The sequence below is a fragment of the Culex pipiens genome, chromosome 2 (assembly GCF_016801865.2).
Source record: "Culex pipiens pallens isolate TS chromosome 2, TS_CPP_V2, whole genome shotgun sequence".
Classification (NCBI taxonomy): Eukaryota; Metazoa; Arthropoda; class Insecta; order Diptera; family Culicidae; genus Culex; species Culex pipiens.
In genome coordinates, this window is record NC_068938.1 from 218,170,527 (window position 1) to 218,194,629 (window position 24,103).

Consider the following 24,103-nt stretch of genomic DNA (forward strand, 5'->3'; position numbering starts at 1 on the left):
ACAGGTTGTTTAGAATAGTGCCCTACACATGCTGATTCCTTTTGGTGATGATTTTCCCATTCCTTGTACAGTTATGGAAATCGTCATTAAGCAATGATTGCCAACTAAGACGTCAATGATTGTACCACAAAATTATAAAAGTTTTTAAACGCATTTGATTTAGATCGAAAATTCTTTCAATGGCTTGAAGAACTTAACACCCGGCACATGCTGATTCCTTTTGGTGCTGAAATTCGTTAAGTTGAATTTAGTACAGAACATTTTACTGTGTTGATCAATTTTCTTCGAAAATGATCAACGGCTTCATCTTAAAAATCACATAAAAATCATTATGTCGCCATAATAGAAAAAAAAAACCAAAAATGTAAGATAATTTTTTTTTTCGGATTTATTTCACATATTTGATATCTCCACGGACCTATGCACCGTTCGCTCTCTCTTTGTTGGATTAAGAAATTCAAACCGGAAAACGTTCCTCAACCACACAGAGCGCTTCTGTTGCCACTACTTTGTTGCTTTTTTTTTCACGCCCAGAAGCGGCTTCTTTCCTCCCCCCGGCAAACGCAAATAAAGTTGCCGTTGTTTGTTTTAAAGCCATCTTGCCCCACGGAGAATAGAATAAAAAAAAGTTCACAATTTTAAGTACCGCTGACCAATTGCTGCCGTTTGCAAAAGTTGGTTTTAATTTCAGATTCGAACCGGTGGTTTTCGGTTCGATTCCGGTGCGGTTTTTTTTTTCCTGAAGTGGAAAAGGAAATGCCACCAAAAAAAAAAAAAAAAGGTTCGAAATTTTGCGCTGAATTATGTGAACTCTCAACTCTCGTGTACTGATTAAATTTAATTAAACTCATTTCCAAATTGATGGAGTAAACACCAGTCAGCTTCAAAGACCGCCGCGAAAGCGGAACTCAATCCGACCGGAAGTTCAGCGGTGAGGTCCTCTGGGGAATCGGTACACGTGTTCGCTACGGTTCGCTTAATTTATTTATATTTTATTATTTTTATTTGCACACCCACGCTCACACAGATCTATTTAGTGCAGCGATTGGTTTGGCTGGGATTCGTTTTGGTTGTGCTTCTGGAGTGGGGGAAAAATGCTGGCTGTTTATTTTTATGTTGCCGACTGCCATTTTGTAATTATGTCGAGCTTTGTTTGTTTGTTTTTCATGATGAACTCGTGTTGCACTGCAGTGGGTTGGAAATGTATCGGGATTTACATTATCAAGAGTTAAAGTTAATGTGTTTTGACTGATTTAAAATGCATCCATTATGCGGGTAATTGGAAACTCGATCGACTGATTTTTAATTTGTTAATAATTGAACGTCAAAATGGAAGCAGGAATTGGAAATTCAATAATTCCACTAAGGCCATTGTAAACTTAATTTCAAGTGTTTGCCAAACAGCACCAATAGCAAAGCTCAGAACTTTTTTCATTATTGAATTGCTTTCAAAACAGTTTCATTCATTTGAAAAGGTTGAGAGAATTTCCACCACCACCAGTTATACCGTTAACGTCTCTGCCTTAACTATCCCAACACATTTGCTCTTAAAACAGAAACAATTTTTACCCATTGCAAGTGACAATAAAATAATACCTCCCATATAATCCATAAGGACCGGAGTCATCTGCCGCATACCACACAAGTGCTAAACAAAACGAAACTTTGGATGCTCACAAAACTTTCTCTATAAATATTATCTCCCCCCACCTCTTTCATTTTCATCCCTCATCCTTTGGGGAGTTTCTCTCACACACACACAAACGCAGACTCACATGTACCATTTCATACAAAACATGTCATGCAGAAAGCAAAGCAGAGCACAATAAATTAAAAATGTTACATGAAATATGACCCCCTTCCCCCTCCTCCCACCATTTCCTACCCGACCCCAAAATAAAATATAAACACAGAAAAAAGGATCTCACAGTGGAGAGTCTGGTTTCGGAGTTTCACCCAAAGTCCTCGAAGGAAACGACTGAAACAGAGAAACCACACACTCGTACAACATTTCATCGTGGCAGAGGTACCTTTTGCTTGTGTCACAACGAAACACACAAAGCCGAAATGGACTTTTCCCCCAGAGCAGAGTCCACAAGGAGCAGAGCTTGCTGCTGGCAACTGGGCCTGCCACTTGTCAGTCAAAATCAAACTCCAACGACTGGGGTGACCTCTACTGGGTCGTGGAGATCTCCCGTGGACGGTACATTTCTCACCGTTATTTTGTGGGATGAGAACGGTGGGTTTGATAAAATATTTTTCTGGTAATAATAAAAATACAAATTCACAATTTAAGAATAAAATAAGTATCCGATTCAGACACACCGTGCAAAGAAAGCTCAAAAGTTTTAACAAACGCCCCCAACACCTTAAACCCACCACCTCCCTCCCACCTACAAAATGACAGAATGAATATTTTCTCGTTTTGCCGGATGACCGACAAGATGACAAACTGCCCTCTGGGAAAAATGGTGTGGTTTTGACGGGTTCACCCGTCGTCGTCGTCATAGCCGTTGTTCGTGTGTTCGGTTGAGTTACCATCACAACCCTGTCCCAACAGAGAAGTATTATAAAACAGTTTATCTGGGAAAACGTTTCGGGAATGTGTGAGTGTATGTGTGTTTACTAGTTTGAAGAGGTGATGAATGTGGAGCTTTTCATGGGTGATGATCAGAAATGGAATGATCTAAAAAATATTTATTATTAGCAATTCTTTCTTACCACCGAAAATTAAACACGGTGAAACAAGGAACCCTATATTTTTTTTCCGAGTAGTATAATTTCTACTCATTTAAAAATATCAGAAATTGAATATAATCAAAACATGATTATCGCGATATTTTTTTAATGCAATCCAATACATGTTTTATTACAGTTTTAGTTCAATATTTACAAAAAAAGGATATAACAGAAAATGAAATATTAATTAAATTAGAGTGATTTCACCTCAACAGTACACAAAAGTGCACATTTTGAAATCGATCTTCTCTGATCAAGCTCAATTTGAACAAAGCTGTTTAAAAAACTATCGAAACATGCGAGCATCCCAAATGTTATCAAAACTGGACCACCCCTCCTTTTTTTGGCACCGTCCCAAAGTTTTCCGATCTTCGTATTTTTTTTAAAAACGTCTTTTTTTTAAATTGCCATATCTTGGAAAGAAAATATAATAGAGCAATACTCGACCACTTAGGCTGGCACAAATTTTATTTAAAGTTTGTATCACTCCTGCTCCTTTCAAAGCTGGACCGATAATTCAGGGGTAAAAAACTCCAAAATTTCAATGAAAATTTAAGTGCAATCAGCTTAAATCAATTTAAAATGAATTTCCCTGCGTTTAAAATCATTTTAAGCATGTTTGGTTTGATTTAAAAATCAAATTTTTTTTCGCTAAAATTTTTGTTTTCGTCAAATCTCACATTTTTTTTAACTAATGATGCAAAACAACTGAACTAAAGTAAAATGCATTTTAAAACATCTTCTGCATTCATATGTTGTAACTTTGGCTTGTTTTTTTTTTTTAATGTTTATACTTTTTATTGGACTTTTGTTTATATTTTTATTTTTGGGTTATAAACTTCAAAAAATATTTGCAATGGCCTTATATTTTACAAATATTTTTTTATGAAAAAAAAATACAAATTTCTGCTTTGAAGAATGGAAAAAAAAACTCTCAGAAATAAATGAACATCATTATCTAAACTGGCTTGGTCATAGCTCTTCTACCACGCTCCGCAAAAAAGAGCTGGTCATGTTTCAATGAATTAAAAAACTCAACCAAATTATTCGTTGAAAATGTGATTTCAATACTGCTCTCTTTCTGAAGAATGCAAAAAAAAAATCACAGCATTGAATAAATATCATCTTTAAAACATTCAAAAAAAATTGACTGAAAATCGGAAAAACTGATAAAAATAATTGAACAATTATAAATACTGAAAATAATTTAACAATTATGAATAATGATTAAAGAGCCATTCTCCACGAAATCGGTCTTTTTTCTTCAATTTTAATTTTTGTATTTTTTTATCCGACTGAAACTTTTTTGGTGCATTCGGTATGCCCAAAGAAGCCATTTTGCATTATTAGTTTGTCCATATAATTTTCCATACAAAAGCGATATGTGAAAACTCAAAAATCTTTATCTTTTGAAGGAATTTTTTAATCGATTTGGTGACTTCCGCAAAGTTGTAGGTATGGATACGAACTACACTGAAAAAAAAATGATACACAGTAAAAAAAAATTTGGTGATTTTTTATTTAACTTTTTGTCACTAAAACTTGATTTGCAAAAAAAAAACAATTTTTATTTTTTTTTTAATTTTTTGATCTGTTTTAGAGGACATCAAATGCCAACTTTTCAGAAATTTCCAGATTGTGCAAATAATCTTTGTGCGAGTTATGAATTTTTAAATCAATACTGATTTTTTCAAAAAATCGAGATTATGGTCGCAAAAATTTTTCAACTTCATTTTTCGATGTATAATCAAATTTGCAATCAAAAAGTACTCTAGTGAAATTTTGATAAAGTGCATCGTTTTCAAGTTATATCCATATTTAGGTGACTTTTTTGAAAAAAAAAAAAGAAGCAGTTTTTCATTTTTTTAAATGAGTGCACATGTTCGCTCACTTTTGGAAAACATATTTTTGAAAAGCTGAGAAAATTCTCTACATTTTGCTTCTTCGGACTTTGATGCAAAGGTTTAAAAACAGGAAAATTGATGTTCTCTTAGTCTCACCCAAACAACCCACCATTTTTCAATGTCGATATCTCAGCAACTAATGGTCCGATTTTCGATGTTAAAGTATGAAACATTTGTGAAATTTTCCGATCTTTTCGAAAACAATATTTTCAAAATTTTCAAATCAAGACTAACATTTCAAAAAGGCCAAACATTCACTAATTTAAAAAAAATGAAGAACTACGACTATTTTCAAAAAAGTCACCTAAATATGGATTTAACTTGAAAACGGTGCACTTTATCAAAATTTCACTAAAGTACTTCTTGATTGCAAATTTGATTTAAAAAAATTTGAAAAAAATTTGCGACCAAAATTCCGATTTTTTGAAAAAATCAGTATTGATTAAAAAATTTATAACTCGGTCAAAGATTTTTTGCACAACCTGGAAATTTCTGAAAAGTTGGCATTTTATGCCCTCTAAAACATATCAAAAAAAAAGAAAAAAAATAGTGTTTTTTTGCAAATCAAGTTTTAGTGATAAAAAGTTAAATAAAAAATCACCAATTTTTTTTTACCGTGTATCATTTTTTTCCAGTGTAGTCCGTATCCATACCTACAACTTTGCCGAAGACACCAAATCGATCAAAAAATTCCTTCAAAAGATACAGATTTTTGAATTTTCATACATCATTTTTGTATGGACAGTAGGGTGCCCAGAATATGGGACTTTTTCTCAAAACCTCGCTCCACAAGCTGAATATTGTTCCTTGACCTATTTTAGGACTCTGGACCAAATATGAGCAAAATCGGTCAACATTTACCCATTGATACTCGGAGGTGAAGTTTGTATGGGAAAATTCGAAAAAAATTATGGAAAACCCAATTTTCTTACGGTTTGGTCTACAGGGTGCGCTACTTCCATCCAAATATTCCCAAAAGTGAGATTCTTATTGGAAATTTAATGATATACAACTTTGTAGAACATACCAAAGCTGTAAAACTCGACCCTGAAAAGTTATTAGCGATTTAAAAAAGTCATTTTTGTATGAAAGACGTTTTTTTCACCAACTTTAGGCTCGGGTATCAATGGGTTAATCTTGACCAATTTCGCTCAAAATTTACACAGATGCTTAAAATAACCCAAAAAACCGTTTTTTGCTTGTGGAGCAGGGGGTCATTTTTTCTGGGCACCCTAATGGACAGCTGCCAAATTTGTATGGAAAATTATATGGACAAACTAATGATGCAAAATGGCTTCTTTGGGCATACCGAAGGCACCAAAAAAGTTTCAGTCGGATTAAAAAATACAAAAATTAAAATTAAAGAAAAAATACCGATTTCGTAGAGAATTGCTCTTCTGTCTTTTTCCATTCGGCAAAATGTTTCTTCTTGGAAACGACCTTCAGCAAAACGTCCAATTGGACGAAACGACTACAAGCAAAATATTTTGCTCCGGATTTTTCACAGTTACCTTGTGAATCAGAAAATGTGCAAAGACCTACAAAATATATTTATTTTGAGTTGAATGGATCTGTAGATTTTAAACATAGGACCGTTTTACCTCCAGATGACATCAGGAGCCATCCATAAACCACTTGAATACAATTTTCAAAAAAGGTCATTAAAATTTTGTTTTTTTTTATTTTATATTTTGGACCCCTTTCAAAATTTCCCCAAAATATAGGAACAAATAAATACTAATAATTATATTTCCCATTGAAAAACTTGTAAAGTTGATCCAAAATTGTTAAGTAAACATTGAAAAACACTTATTTATGCATTTTTAATCTAATGAAGACTTTTTAATCTTTTCACACCATTTGAATTTTGAAACCACTGATCGGTACAAAACGTAAAAGGTAAAGAAAAAAAAATCACATATTCATTAAAATTAGCAAATTTTTGATAGTAGCATTACTATAATGATGTCAAAAGCATTTTGTGATACTTTTTGTTTGAAAATTTCGAAAATCAGGCTTTAATTTGTATTTTTTTGTCTACAATAGAATTTTCAGCAAATTTTAAAACCAGTTTTTGCAGGATTGGGTACGTTAATATCACAAGTCAAATATTCATTGAAATTTATCCCGAGATAATTTCAATTTGCAATATGAAACTATCTCCACTTCAACTTTTGATTATATTAAAATAAATTAGAAAAAATACAAAAATAATAGATTACATTCATCTGGATTGAATAAAACGAGAAAAATCTTAAATGATATTTTAATATAGGCCAACACAAACCAACCCATTGTAGTAAACGTAAACATGTAATCAAAAGTTTGCTTTTTCAACTCTTCCAAAGAACTTGAAACAATAACACATCCGTCATCTACAAATTTATCCAACAGAATGAATCATGCGAGAGGCGCGCTCTCACTCTGACGGCAAACGTCAAACGCTATCGCATCCGCTCACTCTCCTCAAACGTCAAAATTTTCTCTCGCAAACAATTGCAGTGATGCCAAAAATACCCGAATGAATTAAAAAGTCTGCAAACGAACCTTATTCTTATCAACATCAATTTTGCTGATCATATTGATATTAAATTATTTTCCTATTTGTCCTATTCTCTACATTACCCCTCTTCTCTACTCTTTTTTTCTGAAATTTGTTTTATAATCTAATAACATGTTTTTTTTAATGGTCTATTGAGTTTGTAATTCTACTCAATTTTTTCGAATTTCCTTGTAATATCAAACTAACTGAAAATCAAATTCATTGTGGCTTATTCAACTTCTTTTAAAAAAAAATCATTGAGATTCAATCTCTAGGCTCCATTTCTTCAAAACTAATTGAAAATCTAAAATTTATTGCAAGCATGTTACTGCTTCCGCTGTCTTCTGTTTGTAATCATTCGCATTCATTTCTTCCTTGAATTTAGATCTATAACTCAATTCTAAAGCGTGCAAGTTTCTAGGCAACCGTTTCTTAAAATTGTGACTTCAAACTGATTGAAATTCTCTAATTTTAGCTATTTCGAAGGTTATTTTTGCAATTTTTTCCTTCTCTGTCCAATTCATTCTCCTTAGTAAGAGTAAACTCTCTCCCCATTAAGAACAAATCAGCTGTTGAAAGGTAGTCCATATCTCAACTCAGAATAACAACTGCACCAATGTATTTGTTAAAGCCAGGGCTGCGGAGTCGGGTCATATTTCAAACGACTCCGACTCCGACTCCGACTCCGGCTTTCTCAGACTAGCCGACTCCGACTCCGACTCCGGCTCCGGCTTTCAACAAATGGTTGGCTCCGACTCCGACTCCGACTCCGGCCAACCAACTCTAGCCGACTCCGACTCCGACTCCGACTCCAGCTTTCAACAAATGGTTGGCTCCGACTCCGACTCCACATATTTTTAAATGTTTCAAAAGTTAGTCAACTATTATTAGTTAATTATTTTTAAAACATTGATAAATAAGATTATTTAAATACTCTCTAAGCGTCATGTTTTTCTCAAGAAAAATAAGTTCGAATCACAAAACGAAAAAAAAGTTTCTAGGTTACAAGTTTTATACGTTATGGAAACAGAAATCGAAAAATATCTTCAGTTTTAGAGGCATTTTGAGAAGAACAGTTTTGTAAATAAATTTGGAATTATTTGCTTAACCTCAAATTTGCAAATAATGTATTCAAAGCTAATAAATTTAAATATTAAATTGTTATTTTTGAATGAATAATTAAAAGAAACCTGGCCTTAATGATCTATTGAACATTAAAATTCAATTTGATCTTTTTCAGGCTGACATTTATAAGAAGCACAGTGACAGGCACCTTGATTTTTAAATGACAATTTTAAACGAAACATTTTTTTTTGTTTTTTTTTTTTAAGACGTACATGGACATCACGCCATGGCTGAAGGAGATTATTATTGCAAATCAATGTATCTGAACAATTTCTTCGTGGAAAGGACGCTTAAGAGGTCCTTTTCAAATATCTGTGACAAGGAAAATATTTTACCCTGGAATTTTTTAATTTATTTTAATTTTAAAAATTAATATACATTAAAAAGGAGGCGCACGATACTTCGTGAATCTTCACCTAAAACGAAGCTTTATGAATGATCTTGCGCCTCCATCAAAATATATGAAAAAACTTAAAATATAATAAAAACAAATATCCACAAGTAAAATATTTTCTAGGTCACAAGTATTTCATTTTTTTAAGGTACATTGATTTGCAATGATAATCACCTTCCGTCATATTGGCGTGGGACATACAGTATGAGAAAATTCTTACGGGTTGATAATATTTTGATTTCGTTTTTTTAATAATATTTGAAAAATAAATTAAAATCCTACATTTTCTTCTATACATTTTTTTATTAGTTCATTTTTGTACTGAAGTCTTGAGATTTGTTCAACGATAATTTGCAACGATATCAAAATAGTTTACCTAAAATCAACATCAACATTCAATGATTATTTCAAAATTAGTTGCAACTTCTTTTGATATTTTTTGTTAGTTTCAATTATTTTAAATGCAACACTTTGATTTTCTTGTACTCAGTTATAAACAAAATGCGCATGTTGAGTTCCAAGTAAGAGATTGTTATTATCGTTGATTATTTGTTACAAAAGTTAAACTGTCAGTGACTCTTTTTCGATTTCCAAAAACAGTAATTACTATTTGTAAATTTTTTATGTACCTCGTATTTTTTTTCCTAAAAAATGATTTAACTTAAAACCTCCAAGACATTCGCTATCGGGGTAAAAGATGACTGTGTGTGTTCTTTTTTCAGAAAGAACTGGATGAAATTTGGTCAAATTTGAATTGGAAGGGCACATAAATATAGGCAAAAGGAAGCAGTCAAGAATCAATTAGATATGTCTGACTACATAACCAATATTTTTTATATATTTTTTTAATTATGATACTACATATTTGGGTAAGAGGTTATCATTTAGTGATTATAGTGAAATAACACAATAAGAGCTTTCCAATAACAATAAAAAGCTTCAAAATCATAATGGCATCTGATTAATCTCTTTAAAAAAATGAAAAAATGGCGACGCATTGCATGCGATGTAAAAAACAATTAAAAACATAAGAAGTTTTGTAAATTAAGCTGTTATATAGTAAATACTGAACAATAAAAAAATATTTTTTGTTGAATTTAAGATAACTCCGACTCCGACTCCGACTCCGGGTTATCAGAAATCTTCGGCTCCGACTCCGACTCCGACTCCAGCTCTTAAAATTTAGCCGACTCCGGCTCCGACTCCGACTCCAGCTGTTCGAGTTTTGACGACTCCGACTCCGACTCCGACTCCAGGTCCCCAAAAAGACCCGACTCCACCGACTCCGGCTCCGACTCCGACTCCGACTCCACAGCCCTGGTTAAAGCAACCAAATAAATGAAATGAAATGAACATTCTCTAATTCATTGCAGATTATTGTACTGCCTCTGCCTCTTCTTTTAATTTAATTCATTCAATTCTCATTTGAAATTCATTCTCTAGTTCGAATCAATTGTAACTTCGAGACCGATTAAAATTTTCTAATTAATCTTTATAAGAACTTCTTGTTTGACATATTTTCAATTGATTACTCCGTTGAGTTTCAATCTTCAGCTCAATTGTAAGGCATGTGCGTCCGTGTGGATCAATCGGACCGCGCACTGGACTCACAATCCAGAGGTCGCCGGTACGAATCCCGCGGCGGGCGCTCTAAAATTCTTTGTGTAAATATGGGTATTCGGCGCCGTCGCTCCTTGCCATACTTTCATATACTTAGGAGCCCAGGGCGGCGAAGTCCTTGTAGATAAAAAGGAAGACACTAGTGGTTGGTACTAGCAATGGTGGCCAACAGCTATAAAGTCAACTTCGTAGGATTCTAGCCTACCTTTTTTTTTTGGAACTCCAAAACTGATTGAATTTCTCTACTGCCTCTGCTTCCACTTTTACAATATTGTCGTTCATTTCTCCTTTTAAATTCGCTCTCTCTAGCTCAATTCTGTTGCAACTTCAAAATTTCTCAAATCAATAGCAAATGATTCAACTTCTTCAATTACTCTTACCTGAAATATTTTATTTTTAATTATTACACTGTTTGCCCAATTGGAAGGCGTGTAGCCCACCGTTTCTGAAAATTGTAGTTCCAAAGATGATCGATATTTTCTAATTCGTTGTCGAACATTCACTGCCTTTGCCTCCTCTTTTAAAATCATTCTCATTCAAATCTCCTTTGAAATTCATCCTCCTGCTCGACTCAATTGTAGCTTCAAGATCGATCAAAAATTTTCAAATTAATAGCAAGTTATTAAACTTCATTAAATCGTCTTGTTTGACATAACTTTTATTTATTTAAATTATTCCTCCTTTTGAGTTCAATCTTCAGCTCAATTGAAGGGCGTGTAGGTTTCTAGCCTACCGTTTCCTGAAATTGTAACGCCAAACTAATTGAAATTCTCAAACCAACTTTAAAATCATTCTTATCCTCATATTCATATTCACTTTATCTAGCTCAATCAATTGCAAATTCAATTTTCTCTAATTAATTGCAAATTTTTCTACGTCATGAAATATTGTAGTTTGACAAAAAAAATGTTTTCCTCCTTTTAAGTTTCAACGTTCAGCTCAATTGGATGGTAGGTTTCCAGCCATTTTTTAAAATTGTAACTCCAAATCTTATTAAAATTCTCTAAGTCATTGCCGAACATTCTACTGCCACTGCTTTTTTTTTTTTAAATCATTGTCATTCATTTCTCCTTTGAAACAAAACTCAATTGTTACTATAAAACTGATCGAAATTCTCAATTCCATTGCTAATCGTTCTGCTGTTTCCGATTGCATGCCTTGCTTGTATATTTCATTTTCAACTCAATTATCAGGCCTTCATGATTTTGACTGCAATGACAACTTGAATTTTCAAACTCTTTTGCAAACTTTTTCATTCTATTGCCTCTACGTCTTCTTCTTTCTCTTTTTTTTTTGTTTAAATGTTGTAAATGTGTACTGTTTAGTTAACTGTTTAATCATTTCACAGTTTGCTCGACTCAATTGTAAATTCAAGATCGATCCAAATGTTCAAATTGAAAGTTATACAACTTCCTAATATCGTCTTGTTTGACATAACTTTTATTTATTTATTCCTCCTTTTTAATTTCAATCTCCACTTCAAAACTGATTGAATTGCTCCAACTCGTTGCAAAACATTCTACTGCCACTGCTTTTTTTATTGTTCATTTCTCCTTTTAAATTCTCTCTCTCTCTCTCTCTCTCTCTAGCTCAACCTAATTATAATTTCAAAATGCTCAAATCCATTGCAAATTATGCAACCCCATAAATTTTTTTTTCTTGATTTTCTTTTTTTTCTCCTTTTGAGTTGGTGTGGTGCAGGTTTCTATACTACCGTGTCTTCAAACTGATTGAATTTCTCAAACCCATTTTAGAATCATTCTTATACATTTCTCTTTTTTTTTTGTATTCACTCTCTGTAGCTCATCATTTGTAACTTGAATATTGCAAATTATTTTGCTTCTTTAAATCTTATAGTTTGCCATAACTTTTATTTCTTCATCTTTTTGAATTTCAATCTCCAGCTCAATTATAAGGCGTGTAGGCTTCTAGCCTATCGTTTCTTAAAATTGTAACTCCAATCTGATTGAATTTCTCTACACTCTACTGCCTCTGCTTCCACTTTTAAAACATTGTCATTCATTTCTCCTTTGATATTCTCTCTCTCTCTAGCTCTATTGCAAATTATTCAACCCAATCAAGTTTTTTTTTGAGTTACTTTTTTTTTTTTTTTCTTCTTTGAGTTTCAATCTTCAGCTCAATTCGAAGGCGTGCAGGTTTCTATATTACCGTGTCTTAAAATTGTAACGCCAAACTGATTGAAATTCTCAAATCAATTTTAGAATCATTGTAACAATCAATTGTAACTTGAATATTCTCAAATTAATTTCAAATTATTCTATTTCATTAAATTCTAGTTTGATATAACTTTTATTTATTTCTCCTTTTGAGTTTCAATCCCCAGCTCAATTATAAGGCGTGTAGGCTTCTAGCCTATCGTTTCTTAAAATTGTAACTCCAAAAATGATTGAATTTCTCTAACTCGTTGCAGAACATTCTACTGCCTCAGCCTCATATTTTTCCTTTGTCGTTATTTCTCCTATGAAATTCTCTCTTTCTCTAGCTCAACTCAATTATAATTTCAAAATGCTCAAATCTATTGCAAATTATTAAACCCCATCAAGTTTTTTTGTTTTTAGAATTACTTGTTTTTCATTTTGAGTTTCAATCTTCAGCTTAATTGAAAGGCGTGTAGGTTTCTATCCTACCGTGTCTTAAAATTGTAACGCCAACTGATTAAAATTCTCAAACCAATTTTAGAATCATTCTTATCCATTTCTTCTTTGATCTTCATTCGATCTAGCTCAAACAATAGTAACTTCAATATTCTCAAATTAATTGCACATTATTTCACTTCATGAAATCTTATAGTTTGACATAACTTTAATTTATTCCTTCTTTTGAGTTTCAATCTTCAGTTGTGTAGGTTTCTAGTTTTCAACCCAATTGATACTTCAAAACTGATCGAAGTTCTGAAACCGATTCTCATACATTACTTGTAATTTCATTTTCAACACAATTATAAGGCCGTCAGGATTTGACTTCAACTTGAATTCTCAAACTCATTTGAAAACTTTTTTTCTCTACGTTTTTCTTTTTTTTTTAGATGTTTACTTTAGTAAACTGTTTAATCATTTCAAGTATTCTCAATCCTCCTTCAGGGTCAAGATCAGCGTTGTTGGGAACTTACGCCCAAAAACCTATCATGATTTACACAAAAATAATATTTGTGAAGCCAACAAGTTGGGGCATTCACCAACTGTTTTTTTTTTCTTTTTTTTTTTTTGCTCTCTTTAGCTAGTTGGGGCATTCGCCAACTTTTTTCTCATTCAAGCTCTCTTTAGCTGGTTGAGGCATTCGTCAACCTTTTTTTTGTGTTAGCTCTCTTTAGCTGGTTGAGGCATTCGTCAACCTTTTTTTTGTGTTAGCTCTCTTTAGCTGGTTGAGGCATTCGTCAACCTTTTTTTTCAGTGTTAGCTCTCTTTAGCTTGTTGGGGCATTCGCCAACTGTTTCTTCAGCTCTCTTTAGCTGGTTGGGTAATTCGCCCCTTCACATTACCACAATTACTCCGCAATACAGTATACTCACCTACCGACTATGCCATGTAGTAAACGTAAAATGTAATCAAAAGTGTTTACTTTTTCAACTCTTCCAAACAACTTGAAACAATCACACATCCGTCATCTACAAATTTATCCAACAGAATGAATCATGCGAGAGGCGCGCTCTCACTCTGACGGCAAACGTCAAACGCTATCGCATCCGCTCACTCTCCTCAAACGTCAAAATTTTCTCTCGCAAACAATTGCAGTGATGCCAAAAATACCCGAATGAATTAAAAAGTCTGCAAACGAACCTTATTCTTATCAACATCAATTTTGCTGATCATATTGATATTAAATTATTTTCCTATTTGTCCTATTCTCTACACCCATTTAACGTTAAACTGTTAGTGATGTCAAATAAGCTTTTCTTTCATAATATCATTTTGAGGCAAGCGAGTTCATAAACAGCTGTTGAAACATGAACATGCATAGAGATGGTGCATGTTGTCAATATTAGATGCAGTTGCATCATCTCATAGCTGAATATTTAATTCGTCATGATCGTGTATTTTATGGTTCGATAACATTTGTTTATGAAAAAAATAAAAAAGTCTACAGATCAAACAAATTTTTCCAAAAAAGCTCATACAAATACAGCAATATCTTTTTCGACAGTGCAGACGACTACCAAATTCATTGTCTTCAAAAAGCCAACCATATCTGTCGTAATAATTTGCTAAGGAGCCCATAAATCGCGACCTCCCTTCCCCACCACCATCAAAGCCGGTCTCCCGATGATGACTGTTGTTGTCCCATCTTTGCAGGGAACCACAAGCGATACTACAGCGTTTATCTCTTGAAGGATCTTACTACTGGCAGTCCGTACGTCCTATTTGATGCTAGAACCGTTCTTCGGTTTACTCCAAAGCTAATTTTCCCAGCATCCATCTGCCGCCGACTTCTGTTCTCTCTGGGTGATTAATGCGAAATCTTGATTTTACAACTGGGTCAAGCCGTTTTACAAGTAAAGCGAGCAGAGCGGCCGGAAGATTTACTGGCCCCGCTTTCCTCGGGGTCATAAATGCGGGAAATATTCGAAAATGATACAGTCCGTTTTGTCGTTCGGAGTAAGATTAATGATTGTTTATGACTGGTTTCAGTTTAACAGGTAACATTGTTCTAGAAGGAATTTACGCTAAATTGTCTTGATTGTAGTCGAACAAACTGTCCAAATCGAGCTTTGTTACTCGGCTTTCCAGCTGTTGGATGATCTTCTTCAGCAAGATGTCCACTGGAGTGCAATCGAAGTAGAACAAACAGTTGTGGATGGTGTTCCAAACTTGGAATGCAAAGTTCGACCGATCGTTGTCCACTCGAACTTCGTTCCGTTCGTTGATGTTCAAATACTGAAAGGCTGAGGCGTTGTCGCCTGAGTTGTACGGTGGCCAGAGGACTTCGATGTTGTCGGTGAAGTTTGGAGTTGGATTTCTGGAAAAAACGATTTTCAGTATAAATTTTGAAGGGGTGGTAGAATACGAACCCAAACTTGATAAAGTTGGTGATCTGCTCTACGTTCCTTTCGGTCACTTTCCATTCGGTCTCAAATTTAGTGCGATTAGCCAAGGCCTCTTTCACGACGTATGGTGAAAAGAGATAGCCCAGATCATCACCGTGCATCGCACCAGCAATACTGAAATCGATGAACTCTCTGTAGTACGAATTCTTGTACTTTCCAAACTGACCATCAAACTCAAATTGATAGTAGTAGATCGGTGCTCCGTACGAACCGTTTTCGCTGGTCTGCTTAAGAAGCCTCTTCACGGGAAAGTACATGTTGGACAGGTCGGACAACTTCCCGAAAAAGTGTTGGCCTGTCCCTTCAGGATCAACTTTGTACACTAGAATGTTGGCCTTCCAGATCAACCGCTTGATCACGTCCAAGTAGGACGAGTTTCCACGGTTTGGGAAGTTGCCCTCGATCGAGAAGCTGCGTGCGGTGGTGAAGTAGGGAAGGAACTCCGAGGAGGTCATTCCGATCATCAGCGGAACTTGGTTGACCGGTTCGTTGAGTATTAGTTCGTGAGCGGGTTGCGTGAGAAGGGCATCCGGATCGGATGCGCTTTCAACGGTGGGCAAGAAGATTGGTAGTGCGATGCTGGAGAAGATGAATCTTCGCTTTTTGTTGTCGAACTGGAAGAGATCTTTGAAGGGGACGTGCATCAGCTGATCTTGCGTGTGGATGTGGAGCGATTCCAGGTATTGATGGTTGTAGTCTTCTGGTTGGTAGATCATGGCCGATGGCGCTAGCAGAGATCCGGACATGGCAATTACTCGGTGGAATAGCCCTCGGAACGGCTCCAGGTACAGATGGTAGGTCACTGAGTGAGCACCTACACTTTGACCCATTATGGTTACATTGTTGGCATCACCTCCGAATGCCTCGATGTACCGTTGAACCCACTGTAGAGCTGCTAGTTGATCCTTCAAGCCATAATTGCCAGTTACGTTGAACTCTGGATGTCGTAAGAATCCCAGCACAAACAATCGATAGTTGAACGACACGATCAGCACTTCCTGAAATGATCAACTTTAACTAGTATTCTTCAACAGGTAATCAAACTTTACACTCTCGATCAACAGATCCACTCCAAACATGTCTGTCTGTGGTGACCAAATGGCGTAACTTCCTCCATGGATGTAAACCATCACTGGATACTTTCTACTCGCTGAACTGCTACCCCTCACAGCTGGACTGTACACATTCATGAAGAGACAATCTTCATCGCCCACAACTTGCGTAGGTTGCGCGATCGAGTTCAACTGGGCGCAGATGCTTCCCAGCTTGCTGTAGTCCTCGGATCCACTCGGCTCTCGAACCACTGGACTCTTGTACCGCAGCTCCCCAACCGGTGGCTCAGCGTACCGAATCCCCAGATATTCACAGTACACCAACCCGTTGAAGGTCGTGTTCAGCACTCCAACACCCATAACCTCACCATCGCGACCTTCTCCAAACCTCACCGTACACGGATGCTCCCCGGCAACCGACCCCAGCAAACCAGCCACCACCAGAACCACCCACATCTTCTCGCGACGACCGGCTACGACGTTGTAACTCAACCCAGCTCAAACGAATTGTTTTGATGCGCGAGAGATCTTCTAAACCCCCTACTAGTTCCGCGTCGTATTTCCCAGACAAGGCCGGGCGCGCGCGGTTTGCATTCAATTCTCCGCCAAGTGCATCCAACTAAACTGCCTGCACTCAATCATTCACGTGCTGGGCGCGAGAAAGCGCTAAAGGTCGCTCATCAAAAACGATAAGGAATTTGCCTCCGCCGTCCCCCTCTTCCTCTAGTTTTGAGAGAGAGAGTGATTGCTAGGTGTTGTAGAACAACCCTAGCTGCGTTGCAATTGCACTTGAATAGGCTAGATTTGCATTTGAAGTGAGTTCGTAGACATTGTATCGCCGGGCGATCAACAGAATGATTTGGAGCTAGACAAGACTGCCTGTGATTGAGAATTTTACATTTTTTTCGATTGTGATCAGATTTAAATGAAATTTCCTCAACTTAGTTCTAACAACTATTTCCATTTACTTTCCAGGTAAACCATCAAGAAACCATCCATCCTGCGCCTGCAATTACATTAGTAAGTTATCCTTCACTGCGTTGCTAACAACTATCCACCCCAGTCCAACCCAGTGTGATAAGAAAACTTTCAAGTACTTTTAATTATCTGATTGTGCAGCAAAGCATCTTCTTCAGCATCGCCACCATCATTGCGCCCCTCTGTGTCAGCTCAAAGTGCACCCATAAAAGATCATCAAAGTTTTCCAAGTTCGTTTTTGCTCCCCCACACGAGCAACTACAACAGTTGAAAAGGATAACCATTAAACTTAACTAACATTCACATGTATTTTGAGATCTGTGTCCGGGGTTGTTCGGAAAGGCGGAAATCACCTTCGAAATAAAATTTTACTGCTGTTGGGAACGGTGTTTTCCTTCAAAGTATGGGGTTGGCTCGTACCAACAAACTTATCAAATATAATCATTTTTCAGCTAGGGTTGAACGCGAACGAGTATAAAGGAGCTTTTTATTGCCAACCGGTTCAACCGGTCCAGGGTCATAGACGAGCTCGGAGTTGCACGCTGTTTTTAGTGCCACTGCCAACCTTTCACTTCCATCATTTTCTTGTTCTTGTTCTGTTGTTCTGTTCTGTTCTGTTCTGTCCTCCTCCCACCCAATCTCGATTAGTTTGGGTGAGCTTGCCCGGACTTTCCCAAGCAGCCTGGTACCATGAAAACCCTGGGCAATCCAGGGATAGTTGGGAGCGGATGCAATTTGCGGGTTCGATTATATTATCCCCTCTCAACCGTTATTCGATCCCTCTTGCGCTCCTCACCTCTTGTCTGAAATTCTGGGAAAGTAGTAAAAACCTAAAGACTTAATACTTCACCTGGGAGCCCCAGCAAAAAAAACCATGCCAATCCCTGAGATTCTGAAACGTCGAACAAGAGACCGAACCGGACAACCGGGAAATGCGATTATTTTGACTGGACACGGGAAAATAAATAAGACACTATATTAATATACTTAAAAAAAAAATAAAAGTAATTAAATGGTTGGTTGAAAATATATGGTACACTTTATAACTAAAGTTTATGTCCCTTGGCTCTTGTCAAGGACGTTGGAGTTGGAAAGAAATGTCAAGCCCAACTTTTAAAATTTGGAAGCAAAAAGTATCACAAAATGCTTTTTTTCGTAAAGTTTTTCCTAACGGGTGTCCCACAATACAAAATTTACAAAGGTCTAAAAGTGCCATATTTGATAAAAAAAAATACAAAAATAAACTTTGCACAGTAAAATTTAAAAAAGTTAACAATCAATAGTTATTGTAGTTTTAATATTCAACAAAACTTTTCTTGCCTTCTGATTGTTTTTGGAGATTTTTGAATTTGTAATAAATTTTTAAATGACCCGGAAACGGAATCGACGTAACACCTTATAATGTGGCCCTCTTAAACCTTGCGGTTTCGTCAACGGATTCACAGGCGTGTATCGTTCTTTTTGCGACAAGACTCCGCCTCCCGGGTCTCCTAAGTGTGAAGGTATGAGCACGGGGAGAGGGCACCGAATACCTATATTTACACTTAGATTTTTTTTGCGTCCGCCCCGAGATTCGAACCGGCGACCTCTGGATTGTGAGTCCAATGCGCGGTCCGATTGATCCACACAGGCAGACAAATGACCCAATATGTATCATTCAAAAATCTCCACATAAACTTATGCTCATGAAAACTTTCATAACAGATCAATAGTCGAAGTCAAAGAAGGAATTATTATTGATATTGAGCAAAAAAAAACTAGAAAAAAACTACTAATAAGGTACTGAACCTTCGTTTTGGAAATATTTTGAAAGGTGTTTCAAGGAACAAAACAGTGAAATCATGCTGCAAAATACAAATGTCTGAAAACAAAAAACTCTAAAGAAAGATTCTATTATATTTTCAACAATATATATAATTTATTTTTTCAAAATTTAATACAAATACAAGATACAACTCTTTCTAAAATACTTTTAAAAACTAAAACAAAACAAGAAGAGAAAAGTTTGCGTAGATGGTTTTTAATTGTATTAAATAAGTAACACATGCGATACAAACTATTCAAGTGAATTTTCCAGCGTTAATATTTTATATTCTTAAAATTTCAGACATTTTTCAACATTTTCTTAAACTAAAGAGGGACAAGACTTTGAGGTGGTTAAAGTTATTTTTTTATTAAAAATAAGCTAGCATGCATAAATGCTACTTTTCATAAAAACTTAATATTTGAATTGATGGGATTTTACTCACAGTTTTTTTGAAACGTTTATTTTAATGCTATGTAAATTTATTATTAACTAAACTTTTTCAGATCCTAATTTTTGATTATATCATCTAACAAATTATACCTTAATTGGGGTATTTTAAGAGCTAAATGATTCAGGTTTTTTTTATTTAAATAAAATTAGCTGGAGAAAGACACACACACTGCCTTATGTATTGCGCAAGTACTGCTAATTATTTTTTACTATTTTTCACAATGAAAAATTGTTAAATGAACTTTACTTTAACAACTAATAAAAATCTAAATGTAGAGTTGTGATTCACAACTTGTGAAAATAAACAAAAACATTCAAGCCCAATATTATAAAAAGACAGTTTAAGCGTGTGTTGTTTTCCAAGACGAAGATTGGATTAAAGTTTTATTTGACCCAAAATTGCACAAATAGGGGAATGGCATCTAATTCCAGCGTGCCTCTAATGTTGGCAGGTCAGAACTTTGACATTCAATTAAGTGTAATTAAAAGCGTTTTCAACTGAAATCAAGTCATAAATAGCTCAATAAGAAGTGAGCAAGCAAGTTTCTATCAAAAGTTATGCAAAATAAGTTGTTTAAATAGTTAAAATCAGAAAATTGAATGGAATTAGGAGCGTGTTCCTAACCTGTCGTTTTTTTCGTTTTTTTTTTTCCTAACCTGCCAAACATACAAGAATTTCCCCTACATTAAAAAAATATTTTAACTTTTTTTTTTCAAATTCCATGATACGTTTTGATAATCATTGAAAGATCCTTTATCGTATAACATTTTCCCCTAGCCATTGCAAAGGATCATTTTTTATGTCCTTGAAAAAAATGTTTAGAATTCATAATTAAAACATAACATTTTAAAATGGCTTAAAACATTTAAGTTCGTATTTTTGAAATGATAGTCGTGATCCTAAAAATATTTTTTGACAATGAAAATCATTTCAATGGATTTCGATTAAGAATTCAGGGGTGATTAAGAAATGAACCATTTTTTTAATTCTTGCTTATTGAGTGTTTTTGAATCCCCCTGATAAGGATGATTCCAAAAATACCCAAAAATCATAAAATATATTGCCCATTAGACCTTAAAAAAAATGATTGCAAGAATTAAGTTTCAATGAAATAAACAAACAAATAAAAACAAAAATGTTGCAAAAAAATGTCTTATCTGAATATGGCATAAGTTTTATCAAAAAAATGATTTTTAAGGTAAAAACACATTTTTTTTCAACAAGTCATAGGTTAACGCAACTTGTTCATAGGTGGAGACATGTGTCTCTAAGCTAAGCTGCAAAACTTGTAGAGAAATTTTTTTCCCCGATTGAAAAAAAGACGTTTCAAACTATGTAATTTTTTCAAAAAAAAATATACCTAAAATTTTCAATTGAACTTTTTGATTGCAAATGAAATTCTAAAAATTTTTGGAAACCAATTTTTTGTAGTTAGGTATATCAAAAAATAACTAGACCGAAATAGAAAACGTCCGTGATTCGCTATAGCTCAAAGATTGGCAAACTTGGTCTTCTAATACTCAAAAAAAAGTCGAAGAATGTTAAGCTAGTAACAATCTAGTTAGCTTTTGTTCTCGGCTCCGGTAAAAAAAACTTAACTTATTACCGTAAATTTGCAAAACATCATTGAACTTATGAGCTTTTTTTCCTCAAGCCTCTTCTTTCCGTAATCCCAAAATTCAAAATTTGTAAAATGTATACAAAAGCCCTATTCAATAGCAAACGTTGAACAATGTCTTTCAAATAGTTAACAATAATTTTTACACGTATTTTTCAAAGAACATTTGAATTTTCCGCAATTTGATCAGTAGTGCGGTGCCTGTGGGGACGCGCAGTCCTGTTTTTTCGTGTTATTTTCCGTCTCTTTTGTGTCGCTATTTGTGTATATTTTGTTCGCGCGTTCGTTGGCCGATGAATTTTATTTTTGTTCTCTTTATATAGTTTTCGATAGAAACGATCCGATTTTTGTTTTTTGAGACAAGCAAGTCGTATTGCTGGATTAAGTCCTTTCCATATCATCGAGGATCGGAAGGCACGTCGACGGATATGTTTTAAGACTTATGATATAAAATAATTTTAATGTATGAAGCCCTTCCTACATTACCGTTGATCGGAAGGCACGCCGACGGAGAATTTCTGGAGAATCGCGGTCGAATTAATACTATATTTAAATCCCTAGATAGGTATCTTTCCGCAGCCGGCTGCCTAAGATTTTTAAAATTTCAACCGGTAAACAAATTGCTCATGGTCGCATCACCTACCACAGTGAATCTTGACCTCATACCCATCTTAGTAACCCCTCAAAACTCATGTGATACTTTGTCGGAGACGCAGTCGATTTGGCGGTCCCATCACTCAAGTATCGGCTAACATTCCCATCCACTTCCCCGTGTCTTACCACTGGTCGTGGCCGGCGTCGGTATTGATCAGCACGATAGGGACCTTTGAAAATTGCGAAGGGGTGATGATTGGTTCCTACTTTTCATCTGTGGTCCACGGAGCAATGTTTGGGGTTCCTGGTCAATAACGAAGTAGCAGCTACGGGTAGACACCAATGCTCTGCTATGCTATGAACATTTGAATTTTTCGCAATTTTATTTTTTGTCCCATGATTATTTGGAAAATGTTGGAAGTGACAAAACCAAAAATCAAAATTGAATTTTAATGACAATAACTTGAAATAAAATTTGAAATGCCCCAATAAAGTTTAAGGATTATTTTGTAAGGATAAAAACCTACAACTTTGCCGAAGATACCGAATCGATCGGAAAATCCTTCCTCAAGGTACGGGTTTTCGAACATTTTCATATACGTTTTGTATGGTCAGTTCCCAAGTTTTGTATGGAAAATGCAAAAATGCTTATTTCGGCATACAGAATCGATGAACATAATTTCTTCCAAATATGAAAAAAAAAACACAAATTTCAAATCACGATAAATTTTGCGAAAAGCAAGAGAATAGCTCTATTGTCCAATGTATTGACTAACGGGGATACACTGTGCAACAGCACACCCTATTCAGTGGTGGTATCAATTTCTAAAATTTGACCAAACGATGGGAAAACTGTAGCTTCTTGAGAGAGAGGATAGCAAAAAAAACATAAACCACCCAAAAAGATAGTTTAAACTTTGCTGCTAGCTGCATCGCCTCTCTTTCGTTTTAGTATCGATATTAAACTGGGCCAAGAAGAGTCTGAGAGGGGTGGGGGGACTACATTTTAGAACCAGAAGTCATCCAAGCTTTTTTGGGATTGAGGCGAGGGAAAGCTGGTGGAAGCGGAAATACCGCACATTACGATCTCTGTGTGTGTGAGTGCATGTGTGGCGAGAGAGAAAAGTGAAGGAGATTGGAATTTAAAAAAAAGCTTTCCCTGCATGAAAAACTGACCAGACAAGCATAAAGTTAAATTGTGAACATGATCTCATTCTGGCGTGGGGAAAATAGACTAGGAAAGTGCTTCAAGCTACTCAATTGAAGAAGAGAAGGGAAAGGGGTGGGGGAGAGCTGAGGGTGGTTTAAAATTTAACTGAAGCTGCCAAAACGGATAGGATAACACCAAAAATGCACATTTGGAGCATAAAGAAGGTGGGGGAAAATGGCAACGTTTTGATAAGAGAGAGCGTAAAAGGAGAACATGATTTGGCCATTAGCCGGGATATCACAGTGAACTGGAAAGAATGTGAAACGACACTTGAAGTGACTTGTTGGAAATCCTGGTTATAAGTTTTGAGTAATACGATTTTTCACGAGCAATTTTTGTATTTAATTTTCCTATAATTTTGTTAACATGAACGGACCAAGGAAGGATTCATGGCAGGTAGCAATCAACGTCACAAAACTCATCTACCTTAAGCGACATGAAATATTGATATCACTGAAATATTTCCTCCAAACAAGTGGATTCTATCCTCTAAGCCAGAAGATTCATTTCCCTACTTCCGTCGAACAATGCTTTCCATATTTTTGCCAACATCAGTCGTCAATCAAGTTTCGTTTCTAAAATTCTCCATCAATCAACAACGACGTAGCTGTTACCGTTCCCCCGAACAGAAAAAAAATCACTCCAAACAAATTACTCGCATATTCTTTCGCAGAAAAAAAAAGAAAAAAAATCAACCCACGGCACGTTCCGTCGAAAAATGAATGGCATTTATTAATCTGTGCCCCTTCAACCAGGGCGAAAAACAAACGATTTGTTGAAAAATTCGCCAAATATAACACCATTAGGACTATTACTAACCTAGAACCTCCGGGCAAAAGCTGGGGTTGTCAGCGTTGGAAAAGCTTCGCAATTCGAACAAAAACGGAAATAATCCTTTTTTGAAGGGTTGGCCAAAAAATTCACAAAAAAATCGCATGAGACACTTGGGGGAATTATTTAAAAATTTGTCGAATGCTGTTTTCACGAAAACAACTTCTGAAAATACC

At 35.4% G+C, this 24,103-nt stretch overlaps 2 protein-coding genes across 2 annotated transcripts in view; one reads left to right on the top strand and one right to left on the bottom strand.

Moving 5' to 3' along the window:
• Window positions 1-24,103, top strand: part of LOC120432544 (uncharacterized) — a 658,780-nt gene that overhangs the window by 277,157 nt on the left and 357,520 nt on the right. The gene's annotated exons all lie outside the window — the stretch shown is intronic.
• Window positions 14,722-16,979, bottom strand: LOC120432534 (juvenile hormone esterase-like). Its single transcript, XM_039597757.2, has 3 exons — window positions 16,436-16,979; window positions 15,351-16,384; window positions 14,722-15,298 (listed from the first exon to the last, which is right to left on the bottom strand). Exons 1-3 carry the CDS (start codon window positions 16,892-16,894, stop codon window positions 15,001-15,003), a joined length of 1,791 nt encoding a protein of 596 aa, XP_039453691.1. The 5' UTR covers window positions 16,895-16,979; the 3' UTR covers window positions 14,722-15,000.